Source organism: Pelodiscus sinensis, chromosome 9 (genome assembly GCF_052426305.1).
Source record: "Pelodiscus sinensis isolate ZL-2025 chromosome 9, ASM5242630v1, whole genome shotgun sequence".
Lineage (NCBI taxonomy): Eukaryota > Metazoa > Chordata > Testudines > Trionychidae > Pelodiscus > Pelodiscus sinensis.
Window position 1 is genome coordinate 21,378,430 of NC_143060.1, and position 26,087 is coordinate 21,404,516.

A 26,087-nucleotide genomic window follows, 5' to 3' on the forward strand; every position below is an offset into this window, starting at 1 on the left:
TTCTTTGGAAAATGGCAGGCTTTTTCGAAAGATCCTGTACTCCTCAAAGAGGGATGTAGTCTAGACACAGCCTATGATGTAGGTTATCCTATTGTTACAAAAAGAACCCACTCAAATCCTTGCATCTTAGAAGGAATCCAGAAATGTATAGTTTTGGGAATAATTTTGTTTAAAAAAAAATACCACATAACCTGTGCTATATTTTAGTATAATTTGTTTACTTTATAACCTTGCATTGCTTTGTGATTTTTAAAACACTTGAGCAGCTACAGATAAACACTTCATCTACATGTACACCAGGTATATCTTTTCAAGCAGAACTGCCCATAAATTGGATGGTACAACTCCATATTAATAATATTTTGTTGTTCAAAGAAAATTGTTAGGGCCAGATTCTCAACTGGTATAATCTAGTATGACTTAATTGAAATAACTGGAGCTACACCAATCTATCATCTCAGGATTTGGCCCACAGAGTGTGTGTTTAAGATTTTAATTGCAGTTTTCTCTTTTGTCCTAGGCTAACAAATGAGACAGAATGCTTAAGTTTTTTTGAAGAAAATGTGGAAAATCCTAAATATGGCTCATTGAAGCTGACCAAGCTGAACTTTTATTCTAATTATACAGCTGTGGTTGCTGCCTCAAATAGACTAGGAAATGCTTCTTCCCTACCCTTCACTTTCATGTTCATAGACATAGGTAAGTGTTACTTATCTCTGAAATGAGCAGAGCTAGGGAGTTGGTAAGAAGATTGGAATATAGTATTAGATAAACTTTAGTGTACCAATTTCATGAGGTTGTCAAATGCACCTATAGTTTTGGATGTGAACTCTTAATGTAAAGTAACAGCAATCTAAATAAATAATGGGACCTAGTATACTTTACCTGAAATAAATATCCCATCATTATTTCTTACATAGCAGAACAATTTCTAATATTGCCTGTCTAACTGGCTTTTTCTTTTTTGTCTTTTCTGTTAGTGAAACCTCATTCTCCAACAGATATATTAGTGAAATTTGACAACTTTTCTGCAACAAATTGCACTGTCTTGTGGCAGGATCAGCAACAGACACAAAGCTGTAGACTAAGATATCGACCAGCTAACAATCACGTCTGGAATATGGTAATAATTCTTTCAAGAAAATAAAGGAAGTTGTTGGTTTGCTTTTGTTTAATTATTTTTACCAGATTTTATTTCTTCAGATTTGTTTCTCTTCTTGTTGGCATCAAATTTAAGATAATGCAGTGATTTATACCAGAATAAACTTAAATATAATTAAGCATCCATTTTAAACACCCTCTTTGATCTGAACTTTTCTGTATGTGAGGCCCTAATCCTGCAAAAACACACTCATGCACATAGTTTTATACACATGAATAGCCTCAGTGAAGTTAAATATTTGGGTCTTTTCAGAATCAAGGTCCTAACGTCTGACACAGCTATCTGGTCAAAACACATATTAAGTAACTTGATGCACCTCAGCAAGATCCAGAAATTTCTACTCATACTTGTTGAGTTATAGGATATAAACATGAATTACCATGCTTGTTAAGATGAACCAAGACATCATCCAAATTCTATTGAAGGTAATAGAAGTCTCCTTTTATTTCACAGGAGCCAAGTCAAACCTCAAAATGAGCATATTAGGACTTCTTTTAAGTAGAAATCATATATAGTATTAAACAAACTCTTCCGTTCACATATTCAGTTATCTTCAGGTTGTTAACTTAGTGAGAGTTTTGTAGGAAAAAACTGCAAAGCAGGATACTGAAAAAGTTTTGTAGTTCAGCATGTTGAGGTAATTGACAGTTAATCAAATATTCTAGTTAGTTCGGAGTTATACTTACCAATGGAAAGCTAATTTTCAAATATTTAGAATACAATAAAATGAAGTATAAAATAGTACATAGGTAGTTACCAGTCCAGTAGTAATATTGCACTGCAAAGTGGTTGGTTTCTTGAAGCACTTATTTGTAGTCAAGTAAATTTTTCTATACAATAGGATATTTTGCGATTCAACATATAACTATGGGTGGCACATGGCACACACCCAGATCACTAACTACACTTAAACACTAAAATTATACTGAATGTAATTTAATCTATTTGATTCAGAAAGCACTTTTATGCAAAAGAGGCAGAAGACAGTGGAGTACAGAATGTGCAGCTGCATAATTTCCTGGGCACCATACTAATCCCTGTTACTAGACTGAAGAGTTGTAGTGAGAGATACCAGAAATGACAGAGATTTCTAGTTGGTAAAGTGCTGGATATCAGAGCTTTTACTGTTTTCATTACATTTTTTGTTTGAAAGGGTTATTTAAGGTTGCACTGAATAAGTTTGCCATTAGTTGAAACATTGTCTTAAATTTCTTTTCCTGCATGAGGATAGCTGTTACTATAACCCACAAATCTATATTTCTGCAAGTAACTCCAGAACATGACAGTATTGGCTAACTGGGGTTTAGGTGCTCTAAACCTACAACAGCATTATATATTTGGGTTTATAGAACAGGGGTGGGCAATAATTTTATGGGAGGGTGGCAACTCCACGAATTTGGTAAGTTAAGGTCAAGATTCACTCTTTTCTTTTATATTAATGGAGGCGATGTGGGATGTGGGATGGAAGTTGGCTACAGGAGAGCGCTGTAGGTAGGGGATTTGGTTGTAGGAGGAGAGTCTGAGAAGGAGTTGTGACTAGGGGCAGGGACACAGAAGGGGATGCAGAAGGTTTGGGCCATGACCTGGGGCAGGAAGTTGGGGTGCAGGATGAGGAGCCAGCTGCAGATTCTAGCAGGGAGGTGCTTACTGTAGATGGCTCCTGATAGAAGCCCACTGGGACCCTTGGGCAGGCTCCCTGCCAGCTGTATTCCCCATGTGCTACTCAAAGAGCAGGCTGCTTGGGGCAGTGTGTGTGTGTGCATGTCTCTGTGCAGCGTGTCCCTTGCAGGGGTTGTCTCCGTGTGCGCTACATACACCTGCAAGCATGGCCCAGGCAGCTCCTATTGGCTAGTTTCCTTTTAGATTCTTAGAAGCTTTTATGTCCCCTCTCAGTCTTCTCTTTTTCAGACTAAACAAATTCCAATTCTTCCAATCTTCCCTCATAAGTTAAGTTTTCTAGTAAGGATGTAATAGTGTAGCAGATTAACCAATAAGCAAAAGGTTACAGGTTAATGCTATAGGGTATGTCTGGGCTGCACCCCTCTGCCAGCAGAGGGATGCAGCTTAGGCTGGGCAAAAGCGCTAACAAAGTGGGGATTTAAATATCCCATGCTTCATTAGCATAAAAGTGGTCACCGCTTTTTTTCTGGCACGGAGCTTTGTCAGAGAAAAGCGGCAGTCTAGAGGCTGATCTATTGCTAAAAAAGCCTTTTCCGATAGATCTGTTTTATGAGGCATAAGGGATCTATCCAAAAAGGCTTTCTTTAGCGATAGATCAGCCTCTAGACTGCTGCTTTTCCCTGACAAAGCTCCGTACCGGAAAAAAGCGTCAGCCATTTTTATGCTAATGAAGCATGGGATATTTAAATCCCCACTTCATTAGCAATTTCACCCAGCCTAATCTCTGTCATTGTCTCTCTGTCATTGTCTAAACCATTGATGAAAATATTGAACAGAACTGGATCCAGAACTGAACCCTGTGGGACCTCACTCATTATGCCCTTCCAGCATAACCATGAACCATTGATAACAATTGTCTGGCAATGGTTATTCAACCAGTTATGCACCCACCTTATAGTAGCTCCATCTAGGTTGTATTTCCCTAATTTATTAATGAGAAAATCATGGGGGACAGCATCAAAAGTCTTATTGAAGTCTAGATATACCACAACTATGCTTCTCTCTTATCCACAAGGCTTATGTGTGTGCTTAAGACCTAATGAAAAGGTCAGTTTTGATAAATGCATTCATTTGTGTCAATTTATCATGTAGAGGAGCTGTGTCCCCATTAAGTTATTCCTGACAGCACCTAAGAGAGACAGTTAAGTTACCACTGCTTTTGGTTCTGAAAATCCTAGGTAAACAGTACAGGCTTCAGACTTATTATACATTTTCCATAAATCAGAGCATTGCTTCATTCAAGATTTATTTCCTCTTATATTTAACACTAATGCTTTCCATTTAATGTCATTAAAGGTTGAAACTTTAAATGCTACCAGATACTATCTACATGAGCTGAAGCCACATACAGAGTATGAATTTCAGGTTTGCTGCAGATTTCACCCAAACAGAGGAATATGGAGCGAGTGGAGCACATTTCGAATACAGACTCCAGAAGCAGGTAAGAAAATGTGCAGTTTGCCACTAAATGGGACAGTACACCACACCCAGAAGGGTGTAGACAATGGATTAATGTGTCAATCTCAATCTCTCCATCAGTATCATCATCAGCACCTTGCCTCGATGACTTAAGGAAATCATTCTGTAGTTCTTGCACTCCAACGCTCTTCCTTTCTTGTGTATTGTCACTAGCTCAGATCTTGTTCATTCCTTACGTGCCTTCCCTTCTTTCCACTCTATATAACACATGCCTTTGATATATTTGTAAGTTATTATAAAGCCTACAGTATCTTACTATGACTCATGCTATTTACTACCATTCGCAGCATCAGTTTCTGTATGAGACATTGATTGATTCAAAAAAGGTGTGAACTTTTTATTCTGCTCCCCTTCCCCTGCCAGCACTTTCCTTCTTGTAACTCTGTGTGCGCACGTTGGGTTGCTATAGTATTTCAGTTAAATGTTTCCTCTCTTCTCCCAACTGAAATCTCACCATTTAGGTTTTTTTCCTGCTAAACATGTGAAATAAGAATCTCAAACTAATCAATGAGTATGTTCTAGCCTCTTACAACTCTCACCGAGATCAGTTAGAAAGTGAAAAGTCAGAGATACAAAATGGCTATGTCTCTAAACTAAAAATTGCCTATGTGCAGAATTCAACACTCTGCTTTTAATGATACAATACATTTTAAAAAATCTACTTATCAGGTTTCCGTAGTGTCTGGCCCTGCCATGGACATTACATTTAAGCACTATCTGGTATAGAATGTATGTAAAATGAGCCTTGAAGAAGGAAGACTTGGGGGTTAATAAACCCAGAGAGATAAAAAAAAATATGAAAGCAACATGTGGAATTGTGATTCTTTGAAACCGCCCTCTAGCTCATCCTCTAATAGTGCTTAGGATTTAGTTTTCCCAGGGCTACTGGTTCCCATCTTTAGCTAAAATGAATAAGGCTATAGGTGATTGGAGTGACAGTTCTTAGCATTGGTTTTCTTTCTAGGATTTATCTCCTCCTTGCCTACAGTTCCTGTCAGATTTAGCCAAGATCTCCTGGCTTTTGTTTTTGGGTTGTTAGTAACAATTCTTGAGTTCTGGTGTTTCTCTTTCAACCTGCACTAGTGAAGACGGATTTGAAGAACCTGGCTGGAGTGTCTGTTGTTTTACTAGTTTTCTTCCTGATTTTGAACTACTTGAGCAAGTCATCCACCAACTTTTGACTTTTCTTCATAAATTGCTTAATTGTTGCTACCGGTACGGTTTACTAAAAACTGTACCCAAAGCTTATCCGATATATTTCTGATCTTAAAATAATTAACATTTTTTCTTTCTTGGGCTAAACTGCAATTTTCAAATGCCATTGATCATTATGAAAGACAGGACTATGCAGCACTTTTGTTTCAGCAAGATCAGACTAACACGACTACATCTCTATTACTATTGATCATTAGGAGCACTTATTTTCAGTGTCAGTATATTCCCATTGAGTTTAGATCTAGTGCTCTTTCCACAGAAAATGAAAGTCACACAGATATTAACTAAAAGAAAAACATTATCAGAATGTTATCGATAGAGCTGATGATTTCTCTTGAGTAGCCACAGCACAGTTTGCAGACTTTGAGCCAGTAAGGATTAAAGAAAAATCGTCCGGTGCTTGAGTGCTTGTGGCCTAACCACAAGGAACTTAATGGTTTAGTACTAAAATGGTTTTGACTCTCTCCAAGTTTTATACACCTATTAGTGGCTGAGCTTGTTTGAACTCCGTTATTAAAAAAAACAACCAACCAAATGATGAGCAGGATGTACCCTTAAGAGTTTTATGATTTAGATGGATGCCCTAAGAATCTTGTTTTATTTGTACTTAAAATCATGCCACTAACATAACCTACCTATCTTAGCACTTACATTGATGTTCATTTAGAAACAAACATTCTAAAGTGCCTCTCCCTGTAGCCTCCAAGTCTTAGCACTGTACATAGATGAAAAATTCAAAAGGGTCTCCTCAAGATTTCCAGGATGCATGGTTGTGTCTCTTTAAGGCACTTTTCTATTTCACTTTCATTTTGTTTTCCCTCGTACCTTTCAACATTTTGCAGATGTGCATCCAAGTGCAATCAATAACTCTGCATATTTTTTTCTCCTCCAATCAGCTCCAACTGGATTGTTAGATGTCTGGTACATAAGGCAGGACATAGACTCCCAAAAACAGAATATCACTCTTTTTTGGAAGGTAAGAGTTTACTACGGTAATAAAGTTAAAGGCGTATAGTTAAGTTTGAGGCAGGAGATAGTTCTTGCCATATGTTTGAAGATAAAACAGTTAAATGAAGGAAAAAACACTGCTAAGAGCTCTAAGGGAGCTGTTCAAAGAGGAGAGAAAACTCAGCTACCTCTAAGTTTTCTGATCCTCTGGTCAGTGCATCAACGACTCACTAAGCGGGGGAATGTGAACTGGTAGCAGTCAGAGGCATCCGTTCGTGGCTGAAGAATTTTTGGAGTCCCCTCATTTCCTGTCACCGGATGGAGTAGAGTGGCAGCACCTGATCAGGGGAGTAGAAGTGTCCCAGCTAGGATTCCCCAGCTCTTTAAAAAAAAAAAAAAAAAAAGATGCTCTCTCTCACTACATCAGCTTTCCTTCCAGAGGGAGACATTTCTCCCCCTCCCCCTCCCCATAACATTTCAGCTCTCACCCCTGCTAGGGAAAAGACATTTTGAAATCTTTCGAGGTGTTATTTAGAATATCATCTGGGGAACTTTTAAAATACAGAAAGTTCATGGGGCATTTCTAAATAAGAATGGATCAGACCAATGGTCTGTCTATCCTAGGATCCTGTATCCAGCAGTGGCTAATGCCAGGTGCTTCAGGGGGAATGAACAGAATAGGCAATCATTAATCCATCCCCTGACATCCACTCCCACCATATGGCAATTAGAGGGGAGGATTGGAGAGTGTGGAGTTGCATTCCTCAGCATCTTGGTTAATAGCCATTGATGGACCTACCTCCCATGAGCTTATTGAGTTCTATTTGAACCACATTGTAGTTTTGGCCTTCACAAAAGAGTTCCATAGGTTGACTGTGCCGTTGAAGTAATGCTTCCTTTGATTTGTTTTAAATCTGCTGCTTATTCATTTAATTGGGTGACCTCAGTTAATGTCTCATATAAAAGGTGTAGGGAACACTTCTTTGTATTGGGTAAATTATTAATAGCAGCTGCTACCTCTTGTCACCTCTAATAGGAGCTGGTGCACGTGCGGAAGCCAGCTCCCTCATATCTGCCCCTTCCCGCATTGCTGCCTCTGATGCAGGGGGAGAGGGCTGCATGTAATCATGTCAACATTTACACTTTCACATCCCTACCTCTAACACTGCAGGCCAGGTAATTTCCAATACTGAGGGGTAAAGTTAACCAGTCTCAGTAAGATTTCAAATGATAGGTTGTTACTGTACTTCCTTTAGTTTCTAGAACAGAGGTAGGAAGGAAGTGAGAATTTGTTATTAAAGAACAGTTATTGATATGAGTGTCATTTTCTAGCAAAGAGGACTATTACTATAAATAGCTGCCTGATTCAGAAATTTATTTTTACTTTGCCTTGAAATGGTTATTGAAAGAAATAGTGTCTGAGTTACTTAAAATAGGCAGCTTGAGAGTCTGAAGCAAGCTGTGGAAGATGTGAAAAGCACTGAACAAACAGGTAGTGCCTTGTCATTCAGATTAGTTAGACGATTAGTAGCCACAGCAGCTGTTCTGGAAGTTGTTCAGATTCCCCTAATTTGTTTTCCAATTCTTTATTCTCATAAGGAATACACACACTTAAGAGAACCGTTAGATCAGACTATACACTTCCTGGAAAGGAGAAGAGAGGGATTGGTGTATTTTTTCCAGGAAATGACAACTGTCCCAACTGCTGTCAGAGGAGATTCTGAATTAGAGCCTGATTCAAAGCTCATTGGCATGTATAGAAAGACAAGGAGGTCAGTGGGCTTGAAACCAAGCCTTTAATGGACAAACTGTAGCCCATTTCTCATGTGTTCATATTATAAAAAACTTTTGAGGCCGCAAAATAATCCATTTTCTTTTGTTGTATTAGTCAACCAGTCAGATCGAAGATTTACTGTTTATTTTATTCTAATTGGTGCTTCCAGAACCATGACAGATCCCAAGATGGTGTTCATGAGTGATTTTCCACAGCAGAGGGAACACCTTTAGAATCTCTTTTTGTAGGTTTTATATGAACAGTGATTTTTTTCCTGAATATTTCTCACTGACAGGATTTCCACGTTTCCTTGTCCCTGGATAGTGGCACCTAAGAGTCATTTTCTCAGAAGAAAAGATCCTTTTAGCATTGAAATGTAGCTGAAGTAGCATAACTTTGCAATGGGTATTCTCAAAGGGGAGGGAGTTAGGTGACTGATTCCCAGTGAACTGATTTGATTGAATGGAATTTAGGTGCCTAACTATCTTAAACTGCTTGACCTTGCTACCCATAAACATTACTTTGATTACAAGTGACTATCTGGTAGAAGATGCATCTGAGCAAAAGAAAAAAAAAATTAGATGCACACAAAGTTAGCTAGCAAATAATTGCATTGTTTTTCCTGATTTCTAAATGGAGTCATGCTTGTTAGCTTACAGAGGCATCTCTGGGAAACCAAGTGCATTAGCCTCCACAGAACCACCACACAGGATAAGAATATAAGCCATTGTTTTACCACAGCTCCCACAAATACCAGCTTTCCACCCCTCCCCTCTACAGAGAGCGAAAGGTGGATTAACATTTTATCTGTTTATTTCTCCGAAGGAAAAGTTCTACAGAATTATAACCTTTCTATAGCATTTGAAACCAACCTATAAAATCCTGTACCAAGGATATAAGACCTATAAGACTTTTCCTCAGAGGTGTAATCGCTTCTTAAATAGTTCATCTATGGGTTAAAAGTTTTTCAAAGTGGTAGCAATAATAGTTGCATAGAGAGATTGCTCTGCAGTTGCACTATTATTAAGGTGTATGTATTGTGGCTAAAATTTTAAAGTCAGAAGGAACCCCTAGATCTTCTAGCCTGGCCTCCCATCTAACATAGGCCATAGAACTTCAGCTAGCATTTCTTTGCTATATATTTTGTTTTATTTTAGTGTACTGTATTAATTGCAATGAGTTTATGAACAATGATAAAAATGAGTAAACTAGAGAATGTGCAAGACTGTAGCGTAGATACCAAATACCCTAAATTTAGAGTTGTGTCCCTTTGATCACTATAGTGTCTGCATATGAATTTTTTTTTAAATCGCCAAGATGTACCTATGGCATCTAAACAGACTCTTAAAAAACCTGCAGATGGTTCATAACAAAAGTACTGTGGAAGTCCGTTTATGATATATATTTTTTTGTCTTTGCAAGCTTTATGCTACTTTGGGAGGATTCTGGGTCAGTATAGCTCCAGCACTCTCCATCAGTAGATGGGGCTTGCACCAACAAACTTTCATTCAACATTAGGGGTTGCTCCATCTCTTTCTGCTAGAAGGGCTCATCACAGTTTTTGATACTGAGTAGAAATGGGCAGGGATCCTGGTAAACTTTCTCCATTCTTCTCAATACCATTTCTAAGGGCATGTCTACACTTGTCATGTAAAGTGGAAAAAGTCCCTTTTTGCATAAAAACCGTGGGAACATCTACACTTGCCCGTGACTTTTTATTTTGCAGCAAAACTTCTTAGTTTCACCGCAAAAAGAAAACCACCTTCACGAGACACGTACAGCTCTTGCTGGTTGTGCTTTTGCAGTGATGTGCAAGTGAAGAGATGCTCTTGCTGTTTACAGAGCTTTTTTGCTTCTGCACAATATTCCACAGTGCCTAGGTGACATTCCAACCAGCAGCTCTGCTGCTCTGACACCAGGTAACAGATGTCTTCCCCTCCCCTTGTAAAGCCCTGGGAACTTTGAAGCTCTCCTTCCTGTTTTCTTGGCAAGTGAGCACTTACCATCTGGCCAGGTGACAATGCATGCCCCGTGGAGCAAATGATCCCCTGCTTGTAGCAATGCTGAGCTACTGGAGCTGACCAGTGTTTGGGGAAAGGGGGCTGTGCAGGGACCCAGTATGCCACATAATCACCCCCCCACACACACACCTTCCCACAAGGCCTATCGTGAAGTGCTGGAAGCAAAGTGCACATGTAAACACTTTGACACCCGTGGAAGTGAGTGAATACCCAAATCAGTGCGTGTCTTTTACTGGTGTCCTATCAGTCAAACTGACTGCACAAGAACTCTGCAAGCGTAGATGTAGCATAACACCTTAGTGTGTCCCATGCTTTTCAGCACATTGGGTTACCCACATTCTCCATGCTTGCTTATCAGCTGCCATGTGACCAAGTCCTCCTGTTATTTTAATGTGAGTAGTTTCCATAGCACAATTTTTTTTTTTTTAAACACAGTGAAGGGAACCTGCCCCGACAACTAACCCTCTTCCTTTCTGATATGGGCTTGGGACCAGCACTGGTGGAGTTAACATGCAGTGCTGATCTCTTAAGAGCTGCTATTTTTATTATGAAACAAAAACCATACCCATTTTATTACAAATAGCTGACCTGAATGCATGTCATTTCTAGACAGGATTTCTCATCAGAAGTTATTCCTCCATCTGCTAGCATGTATTTTTAGGCTATCATACCATCTACTGTTGCACTTAGTGGTTATAGTGAACCTTTATACTGTATGTGCATTATGCACACGTCATTGTAAAGGTACCAGACCTTCCTGTGAACAGCTAGCCATAGCTTTAGGTCAGCCAACACCATCTCTATCCAAGAGCAGATGTGAAATCTTTCCAAGTCTCTCAAAGTGCTTCATTTAATCAATCTCTGTTGAATAGTGGTGGTACAAGGTGCTCTTAACTGTTTGACAGATTCTTATTTTTGAATATTTGTAATTTTGCTGGGAAAGTAACAAGGTATATTTCTTTGTAGGTTATGAGCAAGTCAGAAGCAAGAGGAAAGATCCTGCATTACACCTTGTCTTTCCAAGCTCTAAAGCAGAAGACAAACGTGTATGATACCACACAAACGCACTACGTTCAGGTCCTTCCCAAGGTGGATTACAATATAACAGTGTGTGCTCATAACTCGAAAGGAAACTCACCTCTGACGTCTATCGTTACTGATTTGAGTATTTTAGGTAAATACCTTTGCTGCTTGAGTTATGAGAAACAGCAGCTCTTGCTTTTGAACAGAGCAGAACAGTGTTCTGAAGTAGTCAGCTTTTGTGCTACTGCAGCCTAAGCTAGGTCATTCAAAGCCCTGATCTTATAGAATCATAGAATCATGGACTGGAAGGGACCTCGAGAGGTCATCGAGTCCAGCCCCCCGCCCTCAAGGCAGGACCAAGCTCCGTCTACAGACATCTGTCAGGGATGGTATCTAACCTGTTCTTAAATATCTCCAGAGAGGGAGATTCCACCACCTCCCTTGGCAATTTATTCCAATATTTGACCACCCTGACAGTTAGGAATTTTTTCCTAATGTCCAATCTAAACCTCCCTTGCTGCACTTTAAGCCCATTACTCCTTGTCCTGTCCTCAGAAACCAAGAGGAACAAATTTTCTCCTTCCTCCTTGTGACACCCTTTTAGATATTTGAAAACCGCTATCATGTCCCCCCCTTAATCTTCTTTTTTCCAAACTAAACAAGCCCAGTTCATGAAGCCTGGCTTCATAGGTCATGTTCTCTAGACCTTTAATCATTCTTGTCGCTCTTCTCTGTACCCTTTCCAATTTCTCCACATCTTTCTTGAAATGTGGCACCCAGAACTGGACACAGTACTCCAGCTGAGGCCTAAGTAGTGCAGAGTAGAGCGGCAGAATGACTTTATGAGTATACAATATATCTTAATTGTATACAGTGCTAATGAAGCTTACTGCTTATGCTATAATTTGCCACACAGTTTAGAATGAAAGAGCAATATGATTGGCACTAAGCACATTGTGTCCTAACATCATGATTAGTACTCAGCAGCAGGTCTCAGTTAGCCTAGTGTCACTCCTCTCTGCAGTGTAGGCTGGCCCACAGTTGCCTTCATGTAGCCCAATAGTAATGCTTGTTTTTGAACTATGGATAGGACAGCATCCCCTACCAGGGCCTAAGTTTGTGCAGTAGAACATTCATAAGGTACATTGCTCCATGTTTTGCTTATTCTGCTCTGCATGATTATTTCCAGGCATTCTCTCCCCAACTGAGACAGTATGGCCTAGATACTGTGACAGTATTGATGTAGGCCCTTTAAGGGCAGCCCAAGTAGAATTGATAGAGACGCAGTTGATAAGTGCCTGTATTGTGAAAAAAACTGCTGTGTGGACACAACCCAATCATGTTGGCTATCCCAAGGTCAGATCTGCAGTGGCTTTACAGTGGTAAACAACTTACTAACTCACCAGTTGGCATCAGTCTGCCTCCCACAGCTTTTTGGCCCTGTGTCTGAAAGCAACATTTTATACTTCTGTGGATCATCTAGGTTCTAGACCAGTGTTTCTTAAACTGTGTTCCATGGCACATCGGTGTGCTGCGAGGCAGTTGGAGGTGTGCAGCGGAGAACAACAGAATTCAAAATGGCCACCCTTAAAGAACTTTTTTTTGGCTCAATAACCTCCTCCCCCCCTTTTTTTTTTTGCTCAACAAAACATCCTGGCTGTGTCTACACTGGCATGAATTTCCAGAAATGCTTAAAACGGAATACTATTCCGTTTTCAGTTTTTCCGGAAAAGGAGCGTCTACATTGGCAGGCTGCTTTTCTGGAAAAGCCCTTTTTCCAGAAAAGCGTCTGTGGCCAATGTAGACGCGTTTTTCTGGAAAAGAGACCCGATTGCCATTTTCGCGATCGGGGCTTTTTTCTGGAAAAGACTACTGGGCTGTCTACACTGGCCCTTTTCTGGAACAGTGTTCCGGAATAAGGACTTATGCCCGAGCGGGAGCAGAATAGTTTTTCCGGAATAGCGGTTGATTTTGTACAGTAGAGCATCGTTGCTTTTCTGGAAATTCAAGGGCCAGTGTAGACAGTTCGCAGCTTATTCCAGAAAAGCAGCTGATTTTCCGGAATAAGTGGCCAGTGTAGACACAGCCCCCCTGTGTTCCTCAAAAAAAAATTGTTTGGCGTTCCTTGGTCTTAAAAAGTTTAAGAAACACTGTTCTAGACTATGGGTGGAAAAAGACAGGCTTTATTAGAATACATGGCTTCTGCCTACCAACCCAAGAGCATCCAAGAGCCCTGGGACAGGCATTAGGTATAAAACTAGCAATGAACCTGTTGATATTCCATGATACAGGAGAGCAATAAAAAACAGCCAACCAACCCCACAGTTTTAGCTGCATAGCTGTAATCGGACTAGCACAAAGAGCTTTTCCCTCTGATGAAGGATTCTGTGTATTTTGTAGCACTAAGATGAAGAAAGACAGCAACAGTGAAAGGGCACACATTCTACTAAATCAAAATAAAACTGACTGCAAACAACAGATTCAAATAAGAGGTGTTGTTTAAGGAAGCATTACAGGGATGTTGTGTTTTTTTCCTCCTTTTTAAGATCTGCCTCCTCCTCAGAATATCTCTTTTACACCAATGGAGAACAACAGCATCTTTGTCATTTGGGAGCCTCCCATTGAATCTGCAGCCTTCATCAATGGGTATATAGTGAAATGGGCAGAAACAAATAGCCCTGGGCCCCATCTGAACTGGATAAAATTTTCAACATCCCAGTTGTCCACAGTAATATCAGGTAATTGTACAGTGTACGAGTCAATTATCCTTCTAATTAGAAAGCTCTGTTAGGAATCATCTGATTCACTGTTAATTTCTACTAGACCAAACTGAGAAGTTTTAATATTTAAAACATTTTAAAAATAAATTAGTGCCAGCCATGTAATAATCTTAGTTGTGCTAGGTTAAACTGTCAGTGACTACATGTATGTTTAACTGATAAATGGACTGTTCTGTGTCAGTTCCCTCGTGGCCCATAAGTAATAATCCCAGCCAGATGATTTAAGAATAGTACTACACAAAGTCTGAACACTGAATCAGTGCAGCATACTGGGAAAGGAGTCCAGGAGAGCTGGCAGTATTTTAAACAAGCCTTATTAAAGGCACAGGTGGAAACCATCCTGATGCACAGCAAGAAAAGCAAATATGGTAGGCAACCAGATTGGCTTACCGGGGACATCCTTGGTGAGCTTAAACACAAAAAGGAAGCTTACAAGAAGTGGAAACTTGGACAGATGACTAGGGAGGAGTATAAATATATTGCTCGAGAATATAGGGGACTTACCAGGATGGCAAAAGTACAATTGGAATTGCAGCTAGCAAGGGATGTGAAGGATAACAAAGATTTCTACAGGTATGTTGGCAATAAGAAGGTGATCAGAGAGGATGTGGGGCCCTTATTGGATGAGGGAGGTAACCTAGTGACATGATGTGGGAAAAGCTGAAGTACTCAATGCTTTCTTTGCCTCTGTCTTCATGGACAAGGTCAGCTCCCAGACAATTGACTAGGCAATGCAGTATGGGAAGGAGGTGGACAGCCCTTGGTGGGGAAAGAACAAGTTAGGAACTCTTTAGAAAAGCTAACATACACAAATCCATGGGCCCGGATTTAATGCATCCGAGGGTACTGAGGGAGTTGGCAAATGTCATTGCGGAGTCTTTGGCCATTATCTTTGAAAACTCGTGGAGAGCAGGAAAGATCCCGGATGATTGGAAAAAGGCAAATGTAGTGCCCATCTTTAAAAAAGGGAAGAAGGACAATCCAGGGAACTACAGACCAGTCAGCCTTACCTCAGTCCCTGGAAAAATCATGGAGGGGATCCTCAAGGAATCCATTTTGAAGCACTTGGAAGAGGGAAAAGTGATCAGGAATAGTCAACATGGATTCACAAAGGGCAAGTCGCGCCTGACCAATTTAATTAGCTTCTGTGATGAAGTAACTGGCTTTGTGGATGTAGGAAAGTCAGTGGGTGTGATATACCTTGACTTTACTAAAGCTTTTGATATGGTCTCCCACAATATTCTTGCCAGCAAGTAGGGAATATGGATTGGATACATGGACGGTAAGATGGATAGAAAGCTGGTTAGAAGGTCAGGCCCAATGGGTAGTGATCAATGGCTCGATGTTAGGTTGGCGGTGGTTTCTAGCGGAGTGCCCCAAGGATCGGTTCTAGGACCAGTTTTGTTCAATATCTTTATTAATGACCTTGATGAGGGGCTGGATTGCACCCTCAGCAAGTTCACAGATGACACTAAGATGGGGGAGAGGTAGATACTCTGGACCCTATCCCTGCCCTCCAGCCTGACCTGGAGAGATCAGAGGATTGGGCCAAAAGAAATCTGATGAGGTTCAACAAGGACAAGTGTAGAGTCCTGCACTTGGGACGGAAGAATCCCAAGCATTGTTACAGGTTGGGGACCGAATGGCTAAGTAGCAGTTCTGCAGAAAAGGACCTGGGGATTACAGTGGATGAGAAGCTGTATGAGAGTCAACAGTGTGCCCTTGTAGCCAAGGCAGCTAATGGCATATTGGGGTGCATTAGAAGGAGCATTGCCAGCAGATCCAGGGAAGTGATTATTCCCCTTTATTCGGCTTTGGTGAGGCCACATCTGGAGTATTGCATCCAGTTCTGGTCCCCCCACTGGAGAAGGGATGTGGACGCATTGGAGAGGGTCCAGCGGAGGGTGACCAAAATGATTAGGGGGCTGGAGCACATGACCTGTGAGGGGAGACTGAGGGATTTGGGTTTGTTTAGACTGCAGAAGAGAAGAGTGAGGGGAGATTTGATAGCAGCCTTCAACTTCCTGAAGGGAGGTTCCAAAGAGAACGGAGAAAGGCTGTTCACAGTAGTGACGGATGGCAGAACAAGGAGCAATAGTCTCAAATTACAGCGGGGGAGGTCTAGGTTGGATATTAGGAAAAACTATTTCACTAGGAGGGTGGTGAAGCACTGGAATGGGTTACCTAGGGAGGTGGTGGAGTCTCCATGCCTAGAGGTGTTTAAGTCTCGGCTTGACAAAGCACTGGCAGGGTTGATTTATTTGGGATTGTTCCTGCCTTGGGCAGAGGGCTGGACTCAATGACCTTCTGAGGTCTCTTCCAGCTCTGTGATTCTATACACTGAAGCACCATCTAGGCACTACTGCTATAAATAGTCTTTTCCAACATACTGTGCTGATATTGTGCCTTGTGGGCTTATTAGGGAGTAAGGACTCTGCTGTCTCTGGAGTAGAACAGAAAACAACCAGCAAGCTTATATCAGAAGGAGGAGTTACTAGTAGCATATCACAATCCCCAGAAGCCATTCTGGTGGGAATAGGCACCTATCCTGTGGTTATGAATGTGGGATAGGAGACCATCACTGGCTGCTATAGCAAAGCCATTTATTGTATATATTAGTGTTGGGAACTGAGAGACAGCTTGTTTCCTCCTGTGCTTTCCTGTTACTCAAAAATGGCTGAAGAGGTTCGCTTTAAAATTTTGACTTTTCTTTCACTGTGATGGCCCATGCTGTCCCCACTCTGTGGCTGTATGGAAGACTTCAGGACTGTCACCTTGAGATATTTCACAAACATTGAAGTTGCTTATGTAAACAGAGGGGCTGTGTCTATATTGGCGAGATTTTGCGCAAAAGCGGCCACTTTTGCACAAAATCTTGCCGCCTGTCTACACTGGCTGCGAGTATTTGTGCAAGAACGCTGATGTTGTAATATACAAAATCAGTGCTTCTTGCGCAAATACTCTGATGCTCCCGCTCAGGGATAAGCCCTCTTGCGCAAGAGGCCAGTGTAGACAGGCAACGTTAATTTCTTTCGCAAGAAAGCGTGATGGCTAAAATGGCCATCGGAGCTTTCTTGCGCAAGAGAGCGTCTGCACTGGTATGGACGCTTTTGCGCAAAAGCACATCTTTTGCTCAAAAGCACATGCCCATGTAGATGCTCTCTTTTGCAAATACTTTTAACGGAAAAACTTTTCCGTTAAAAGTATTTGCGCAAAATCATGCCAGTGTAGACGCAGCCAGGTAATACAAAGGGGCTGCTTGAGCGAACAGAAAGAGATCTGTGCTCATTGTGAAGTTTGTAATAAAATTGAACCTGTTTCAACTTAAATGGTTGGGTAGCAAGGTTAGTAATATTTCCATTGACTACATATCCAACATCTCTCATTTCAGAGAGCATAAAGCAGGATGCGTGCTATGACATCCACGTATTTGCACTTTACAGCAAGAGAACTGGACGAGCGGCTGCAGCCAGAGGATACTCGAAACAGAAAGGCAAGCTCTGGCTAGTTAGCTTGAAACATTTCATTTAAAACTAGCCTAAACTTTTGTCCTTAAAAGATAAAATCTTGTGTTTTGCAGCACCCTCAGCTGGCCCCCAGATTTCTACAGCAGTAAATGGAAATGGTGTTTGGGTATCATGGGAAGAAATCCCAGGTGACCAGCAAATGGGTTGTATCATTAGCTACAAGATATATTTGCAGAAGAAAACCTCTGAGACAGGCCTTAAAGTTTATGGTAGGTATCTGGTAAAAAGGAGCAAAAGATAAACCCTGTCCTTGTATAGGATACAGAAAATATGAACCTGCTTGTTCCGGGTTAAAAAAAAAAAAGTCTCATTCCGAAAGTTACACGGAGCCTAGAGTCACAAGGCTTGGCTCTAAAGCAAAGGGCCACAAAGGCAGCAAATTGTATGAGCCCATGGTGCTGGGGTCCACCAATCTCAGGACCCTGGCAGCCAGGCTCCACCAATGTCAGGGCAGGTCTCTCCACTGATTCCACTTGCTGGCCCCTGAGCATTCCCACCAGCTGCCAGACCTCAGAGACTCATGCAGCAAACAGCTTTACCTCAAGTACAGCTGCTCCCCGAGTTACGAACTGTTCGTAACTCGGATCCCATAGAGTTCCATGGCGACCGCGCTGTTTGTCAGCGTGGATCGCCGTTCGTAACTCAGATCTGCATTTACGACCGCTTTGGTCGTAAGTGCGGATGGTCGTAAGCGGAGGTGGTCGTAACTCGGGGAGCGTCTGTATTCTCCCTTGTGGGCTGCTACTGCTGTTGCAGAATCCTTCCTGCCTGAGGTTTGGGTGAGTGTGTATGATGCTGGGAGTGGATGGAGGAGAGTAAAGGGTAGGGGGAGAAAAAGGGGAAGCAGATGAGGGCCCTAGTCCCACCCATACCCCAAACCTCTTCCCCAGCCCTGAGCCCTTCCTACACTCAAAACCCCTCAACCCCACTCCAGAGTCCTCAGCCCCCTCACACAGCAGGTGTTGCGGGGGAGAGGGGGAAGAGATGGGACTTGGACCAGCCAAAATTATACAAAACCTGCCAGCTCTGAAGAGCAAACAGATTCAAGGTTTTGGCTTGCGCCCCTCTCTGCTAAAAGTATCTGGAAGAGAAGGGACTAGAGAGTCACCCTTTAAAAATGCATTGCTTATACTAGCAAGAAAAAAATAGAACAAACTAATGCAGTTAGATACCTGTGCCCACTGTTGCCCTTGAATTATCTACTTAAACAGTAAATGATACTGGCCCTTTTAGTCAGTTTGATTTACTCAGCAGTAATACAGGGTAAACACACACCAATGAAGTACGTACACACACCACTTTTTTATTGTGCAAGTCATTTATTAGCCCATGCAGTGCTTTTTTTGTAACGGCGCCTCCAGATGCAGTACCAGCACCTCCAGTCAGAGCTCAACAACTTTTCTCCTGAGTACCAGCACTTTTTTTATATGTATAAAAAAAGCACTGATCCCATGAACACTAACTCATATGTCCACTACTTCCTCCCAGCAGAAACAGACCCACATATACACTTTTCTTCAATTGTATCCAGGCACTGCAATAACAGAGTTCTTAAGACACACAAACATGCCTTTCAAAATGTCACCCTACAGACACCTGTTGGGGCTAGGGTGTCCTTCCTCGCTAACCAATGACATCCAAAGGATACAAATATTCAGTCTTCAGGCAACCTCTGATAGTCATTGTACCACAAGACAATATGTCTTACTGCAACTCCAACAGGGATGAATTTTCTCTGTCCCTTCTACATTCTCAAAATTAATAGAGGGGAGGCCTTACCTCTGTTGCAACTACACATGCACAGCTGTTCTCCTTTCTCCTACTTGCTTCACTTCACCTGAGGTCCTTTAGATTTTTATATCTTCATGTTGCTCACATGGCTGCTCCCCAGTTAAGCATCCTTATCTTTACATTGCTTTGTTTTCATTATTTTTTTTTATTTTGCTGCAAACTTTGTTATCCTACTGATCTACACACTACTTCATCCAAGCCTCTCATATATAGACTCACTTTTTATGCTGTAACCAAGCAAAAGAAACTCTAAATCCCACTCCCTCCCCCACTCTCAAGAATCTTATTGCTAGTACCTATGGGTAGGTTTGAAATTCACAGCACCTGTGGAATTAGGTCAATTAATCAATGTGTGAAGGAGGCAAATCTCAGGCTGGAGTGGGTTTTCTGCTCATTAAGTATGTATGAAGCTGGCCTACAAGGCATGTTTCTTATTCTTTCTTTAATTGAGAGTCAGGTCTGATCTATCCAGGCATTCTGGATATCCAGAGAAGAAGGAGGTTTATGGCATCAGAGGAAGCTAAGACCTTGGTGTTTCTTATACATATGTTTAAGTTTTGTGGAACCACGCACAATAACAACCAGTGGGACTGCACACAGTAGTAAAGTTAAAATGTGTTTGGATTGGAGCCTGGAGAAAGCAGTTACTTAAAATTGTTTGGGTGGGGGTTCTTTTCTAAAGTTGGAGAAAATGTTTTTGGTAAGGGCACGGCCCACTGGATCCTCCACAGTCCAGATTTCTGAATCACCCAAGAAGCCTGTCAACAGAGAGGGAAGGTTTATTGCTTCTCTGGGGGGCGGGAGGAGAAGCACAAATCCCTTCCACACTTAAAAAGCAAACAAAAGCCAGTTCCCACTAGGGATGTAATAGTGCAAAAGCTTATAGGTTAATGCTATAGACTACTCACATTTCTCCCCCTCTTTCCCCACCAGTAAATTTTTCAGCAGGCAGGCAGTCCAGCTCCGTCTTGGCTCATGCCAGGTCCAGGACCTACCTCTGCTGTGGCTCTGCATTTAAAGTTTATTATGAGCTGGGTAGGCAGCCCGGCTCAGTCCTGGCTCACACTGGGTCTGGGCCCTACCCCTGCTGTGGCTCTGCATTTAAAGTGCATTGGGAGCTAGGCGGACAGCCCAGCTCAGTTCTGGCTCATGCTGCGTCCAGGAGCTCAGACCAACCCCCAGAGCCAACAGCACAGGGTGACAGAGGCAGCCGGTCCGTGAGGGGAGCTGGTTTTTAAGCTCGCTTCTTTCACAGACCAGCTCCTGCCTGGCACTCCACACTGCTGCCTCTGACATTGCTCCCTTGGGAGTAAGGTGCACTGGCTGCTGGCCCCACCCCTGGATACTGTAAAATAGTCGAGTAACCTATACGAGTTCATGTATCAGAGGGGTCGATGTGTTAGTCTGAATCTGCAAAAGCGACAAGGAGTTCTGTGGCACTTTATAGACCTTATAGATTAACGGATTTATTGGAGCACAAGCTTTCATGGGCAAAGACCCACTTCATCAGATGCAGGTGATGAAGTGGGTCTTTGCCCACGAAAGCTTATGCTCTAATAAATCTGTTAATCTATAAGGTGCCACAGGATTCCTCATCGCTATAAGAGTTCATGAGGTTACTTGACTATTCAATTAACCAATATTTAACATCCCTAACTACTACCCCCACAAATTGCATTCAGGCCTTTTATTAAAAAATACTGGAAAGAAGGAAAACACACTCGTATTCACTTACAATAAGCGCAAGTTCAGTGTTTAATGTTGTACTCGGTGCTTTATAAAGTCATTGTTCTTCCTTATGTAAACACAGGTTATTTCAACACAAATTGCTAACACAGGTGAGAAGGACAGTGCTCGGGGCACTAGGTCAGGACTTGAGATGTGTAGGTGCAGTTGCCTGCTCTGATGCAGAATCCTGGTGTGACTTTGAGGCAGTTATTTAGTCTCTCTGCCTCAACTCCCTGTCTGTCAGGGCTCCCGACAAATTTTGCCAGGCCATGGGCAAGCTTTATGTGTTTGTGGGGAGGGAGGTGTGGGGAGATGGTGGCAGGTAGTGCCAGTCCTCTAAAAGGGGAAGAGCTTCCTCCCCATCTTCGCTGCCCCTGGTTCAGTCAGAGATGTAAAGGGCCTGTGGTACCAACCACTACCACACTAGCAGCTCAGAGTCCTGGACCCTTTTAACTCACTGGGCCCTGAGGTAAGCTCATTTCTCCCTACCCCAGCCCCTGCAACTCATTGGCAGGCCTGCTATCAGGTTTTCTTTTTTTTTTAACTAATATTCCTCTCTCACTGGGTGTTGCAAGGATAAATACAGTAAAAGACTGTGAGGTGTTCATGTATTACTGTAACAGGGCAGTACAAGATAGCCATTGTATATAGAAGAAAATATGCCAACATCTGCACTGATTTACATTCACAATTGGAGGAATTGTTTTGCTGCCAAAAGGGATTTTAATGAGATTTAATAAAATAATAAAAGCTGAGATGATAGTACTAGGGAATCTGCTTAACAAGTCATGATGAGCTACCTCCTAATCCTAGGAACAAACCAGCTTGTGATCTGAGCCATGTGGAGCTACTGGCAGGGACTTTTCATATTCAGAACCACCAGTTATGTATGAGTCACTGGTAAGATTTTGTCACCGTTATTTTTAGTAAAAGGGACAGGTCACAGGCAATAAACAAAAATTCATGGACACCCACAATCTGTCCCTGACTTTTACTAAAAATACTCTGCAGGGGAGGAGCAAAAAAACAGAGTGCTGCTGCGGCTTGCAGCTGCTCTAGCCTTGCCCCTGTTCATGCTGCAAGCGTTGGCCGCTGCTGCTGCAGTCCCCAGGAGACTGACCCAACCCCAGCTGTTGCTGCAGCAGGCCAGGGAGCTGGTGGCCCTGGGCTGAGCCCCTGGTCAGTTGTTTGTGGCCCTGGGAATGACTGCTCATCAGCTGTAAAGCTGCTTTGGGTGAGCTTTCAGTCAGCTGTTCTGGCAGCCCCAGGACAGACAGCTGCTCCAGCCCAGCCCCGGAGGAAGTTGTGGAGAACCTGGAAAGTCACAGAATCCGTGACTGAATCGTAGCCTTAAACATTGGGGTAAATCTGTCCCCCTCATCTTGTTACAAATGCTACAGACCCTGAGGTCACATAGAGCTACACTGACTTGAAGTAGGGCTCAGTATGGGGATTTGGGTCCACCTTCTTGCAGCTCAGCTCATTGCAAGGAGCAACCCCTAGAAAGTAAAAGTAGCTGCTAAAATAGGAACACTACTTATCTATGCGTAGGGTTCCTTTACAATTTAGAAATCACACCAGTTAAAGTAGGGCAGAAGGTGGTGCTGTTAAATTCTTTATGTAGAGGACATGGTTATTTGCAAAGCTCTTTAAGCAAACATGGCAATCTCAGTCCCTACCCTGAGCAGGGTATGATCTAATTCTGACAAATAGAGTAACAAGAAAAGGCTCAGACCCAGGTTGGAAAAGCTTCATGAGAGAAGATGCATGGATATTTAAAGGGGAGAAGGTAGGGCATTTGGTAAAGGAAAAGACTATTCAGAGCACAGGGCATGAAGTAAAATAAAAAAAAAAACATGAACAGCCGAAAGTGGTGAAAACAAGAATTGAAGAATAAGGAAGGGAAGGAAGAGAGATGTTGTATTGAGGGTTCAATTCTTCAGAATTAAACAAGAAAATAAAAACACTGGATTAGTTGTTGATTTCATCTTCTTTGTTTCCTTTCAGACATCCCCATAGAGACTTCCAGAAATTCATTTTTAATCACAGATCTACAGCATGACGTGAACTATGTTTTATGGATGACAGCTTCAACCATGGCTGGAGAAAGCCCTAAGGGGAATGAGGAACTGGTTTACCTAGAAAGTAACGTATAACTTCATCTTAAGACCTTTGTGTGAGGAGCCAGCAGAAAGATACCTTAGCATATCGCCTACCCTAGCCCCTTGCACAGATTTGGAGTGTGCCTACTCTTTAATACTTAAGGAGAAAATAATTGAACATTTTCTGCCGATTATAAAATTGTGCATTTTTTTTCCTTCCAATTGCCCACCTTCCCCCAAGCCATCTGTATAAACAAGTAGTATATGCAAGCAGTAATTTGAGGCAAACGGGACTGTTCACATGAGTAAGGCAAGCAGTGTTTGACCTCACTGAAGGCAATAGGAGTTTGGCACAGACTTCAATGTGAACAGTCCCTTGGGTCTCAAATTACTACTTACATATTTAAGCTAGGTATAAAATGGGGCCTGATCACGTTCCCATTGAAACAAATGGCAAAATTCCCAGTGACTCCCAAGTAAGATAGTATTATTCCTGCATTTGGTAATTCTCAGCTATTTCTGATGTTTCCTATATTCTAAAGTTACACACACAATGGGAGAATTCCACACAATTATGCCTGTAATATCAGTTACAAGGTCAGACCCTTTTCTAAATTTTTTTACTAGAGCTAGTAGAGAATCAGAATTTACAACCCCTGGGGAATCCCCATAGTTTGAAATTTCTTTTCATTCCAAATTGGGGCAAAGTCAAAGAATAAAATTTTACAAAACAGAAAGTTCGGAAAATGTTTGGTTAGAAAATATCAAAACATTTCCTTTAGCCTTGTCCACTCACTCTCCTAGAAAGCATAGTGGTCATGTGACTTCCATCATGCACTACAGCAGTTCAGCGGAGAGGCCATGATGCATCATGGGAGAAATCCAGGTAGGGAGCCTGGCCTGTAGAGAATGGGGGTATTTAGCTCCCCAAGTAGAGTTCCCATGAGGCACTATGGCATCTGAGGCAGACACAAATGCATGGTGAATTGACCCCAAATAAACTATTTTGATTCAGGTTAACAAACTGAAGTCTCCAGATTTGGGTCGATCTAAACCAAAATATTTTGTTTCATTGACAAAAAATTTGAAACTAACAAAATCAAAATGTTCCCACAGTGAGTTTTGATTTTGCAGAAATTGAATTGTCTGTCAAAAAAACTTTGAAAAATTCCTGACCAGCTCTAATTTTGATTATTTCACAGATACAACATAGTACATCTCGGCTACGTCTACACTGGCAAGATTTTACACAAATGCTTTTAACGCAAGAGTGTTTGCGTTAAAATATTTGCGCAAGAGAGCGTCTACACTGGCATGTGCTTTTGCGCAAGAGATGTGCTTTTGCGCAAAAGCATCCGTTCCAGTGTAGACGCTCTCTTGCACAAGAAAGCTCCGAGGGCTATTTTAGCCATCGGGCTTTCTTGCGCAAGAAATTCATGTTTCCTGTCTACACTGGCCTCTTGCACAAGAACAGTTGCGCAAGAGGGCTTTTTCCTGAGCGGGAACATCATAGTTCTTGCGCAAGAAGCACTGATTTCATACATTAGAACGTCAGTGTTCTTGCGCAAGAACTCCCCACCGGTGTAGACAGGCAGCATGCTTTTGCGCAAAATCATGCCAATGTAGAGACAGACCTACTGTCTAAAAGCTTTTCTGTCTTGATTAGGGCTCACTGCCACTGTCATCTTTCTGACTGTAGGTTTATTTGCTGCATATGTTGATCTTAAGCGCAGTGGCCCAAAAGAAAGGTTAAGGGGCTGACATATTAGAGTCAGTCAGTCATGGGTAGAGTTGCCAAATGGTGAAAGTCCCATGTTATAAAGTACTCTTTTTTTCTTAGAATTTCAGCAATGCCAAATTCCAGTTCTTAAATGTACTCAGTTCTTTTTAGTTTACGGGTAAGAAAGTATACCCCAGAACTGTCATAGCTCAACCAGTACACAGTTGTCTTAGCATATTTAAAACCTGATTATTGCTATTTCTCAACATGTTTTGCTGGATTTACAGGTTCTTCTGAATGGATTATTGTTTTAGCTGCTTGCATCTTCTTCGGTATTTCAGTCTTCATTTGCTTGGTGCAATCTGCTCAAAAAGAGTAAGTGAATTATTTTTATCATATCTGAACTCCAAAAATAAAGTAGATTTTTCTTTAGCATGTATAATATATTTTTGTAACTTGTTATAAATGTCTTTGAAATTTTACCTAAATGTATAAGATGCCAAAGTATATAAATGATATTAAATAAAAATAGAGCACAGCGTGAGGTTTTGAACATTATAGATGCAAGTTCAGAAGTACACTAATCAAAAATAAGCACACACTCCCTGTATATTTATATAAAATATTTTTAAGTTTAACTCTTAGTGCCTACTCTGTCTTTCATTGAAATGACTCCTGCTAACTTCTCTGAAAACAAAATCAGGCCCTTTAGACTGAAAACTCTTAAGAGCAAGGATTTATCTTCATAAGGAACACATTCAACGGAAATGGATTTCTAAAAACCAGAACAAAATATAGTACATAGAGCAGAAGTGCTTTCTAATTATCAGCTATTACAGAACACAGTTTTGATACCACAAGGTATATTAGCTACTTTCCAGATTTAATAACATGAGGGGACTTTGACATATTTAAAAGGGTAAAAGTAGATTATGTACTAGGCTGTTGACTCAGAGACCATCACAAAATGCTAACAGCAGATACATTTGGGAGCTCCATCAGAAGAGTCATTATCTGAGCCTCCAGCTTAGCAAGTTTCAGTCTACATGGTTAACAAAAATATTCAGCATTACCTTAGTAAAGATTTTTTAAGAAAAGAGCTGTGGAAGGGATGTAATCCTCATGCTTCGGAGCATT

General features: G+C 41.5%; 1 protein-coding gene across 3 annotated transcripts in view; it reads left to right on the forward strand.

Moving 5' to 3' along the window:
- Nucleotides 1–26,087, forward strand: part of IL12RB2 (interleukin 12 receptor subunit beta 2) — a 45,923-nt gene that overhangs the window by 14,148 nt on the left and 5,688 nt on the right. For all 3 annotated transcript variants that reach the window (XR_016350253.1, XR_016350254.1, XM_075936190.2), the window contains 10 exons: nucleotides 521–699; nucleotides 981–1,123; nucleotides 4,139–4,283; nucleotides 6,433–6,512; nucleotides 11,246–11,453; nucleotides 13,849–14,040; nucleotides 17,474–17,575; nucleotides 17,663–17,818; nucleotides 23,136–23,273; nucleotides 25,238–25,325. Coding sequence is in view for 1 of the 3 variants with exons in the window: in XM_075936190.2 (XP_075792305.2) it covers nucleotides 521–699; nucleotides 981–1,123; nucleotides 4,139–4,283; nucleotides 6,433–6,512; nucleotides 11,246–11,453; nucleotides 13,849–14,040; nucleotides 17,474–17,575; nucleotides 17,663–17,818; nucleotides 23,136–23,273; nucleotides 25,238–25,325 (1,431 nt within the window). In the remaining 2 variants the exon portion in view is untranslated. The remainder of the gene's footprint in view (nucleotides 1–520; nucleotides 700–980; nucleotides 1,124–4,138; nucleotides 4,284–6,432; nucleotides 6,513–11,245; nucleotides 11,454–13,848; nucleotides 14,041–17,473; nucleotides 17,576–17,662; nucleotides 17,819–23,135; nucleotides 23,274–25,237; nucleotides 25,326–26,087) is intronic.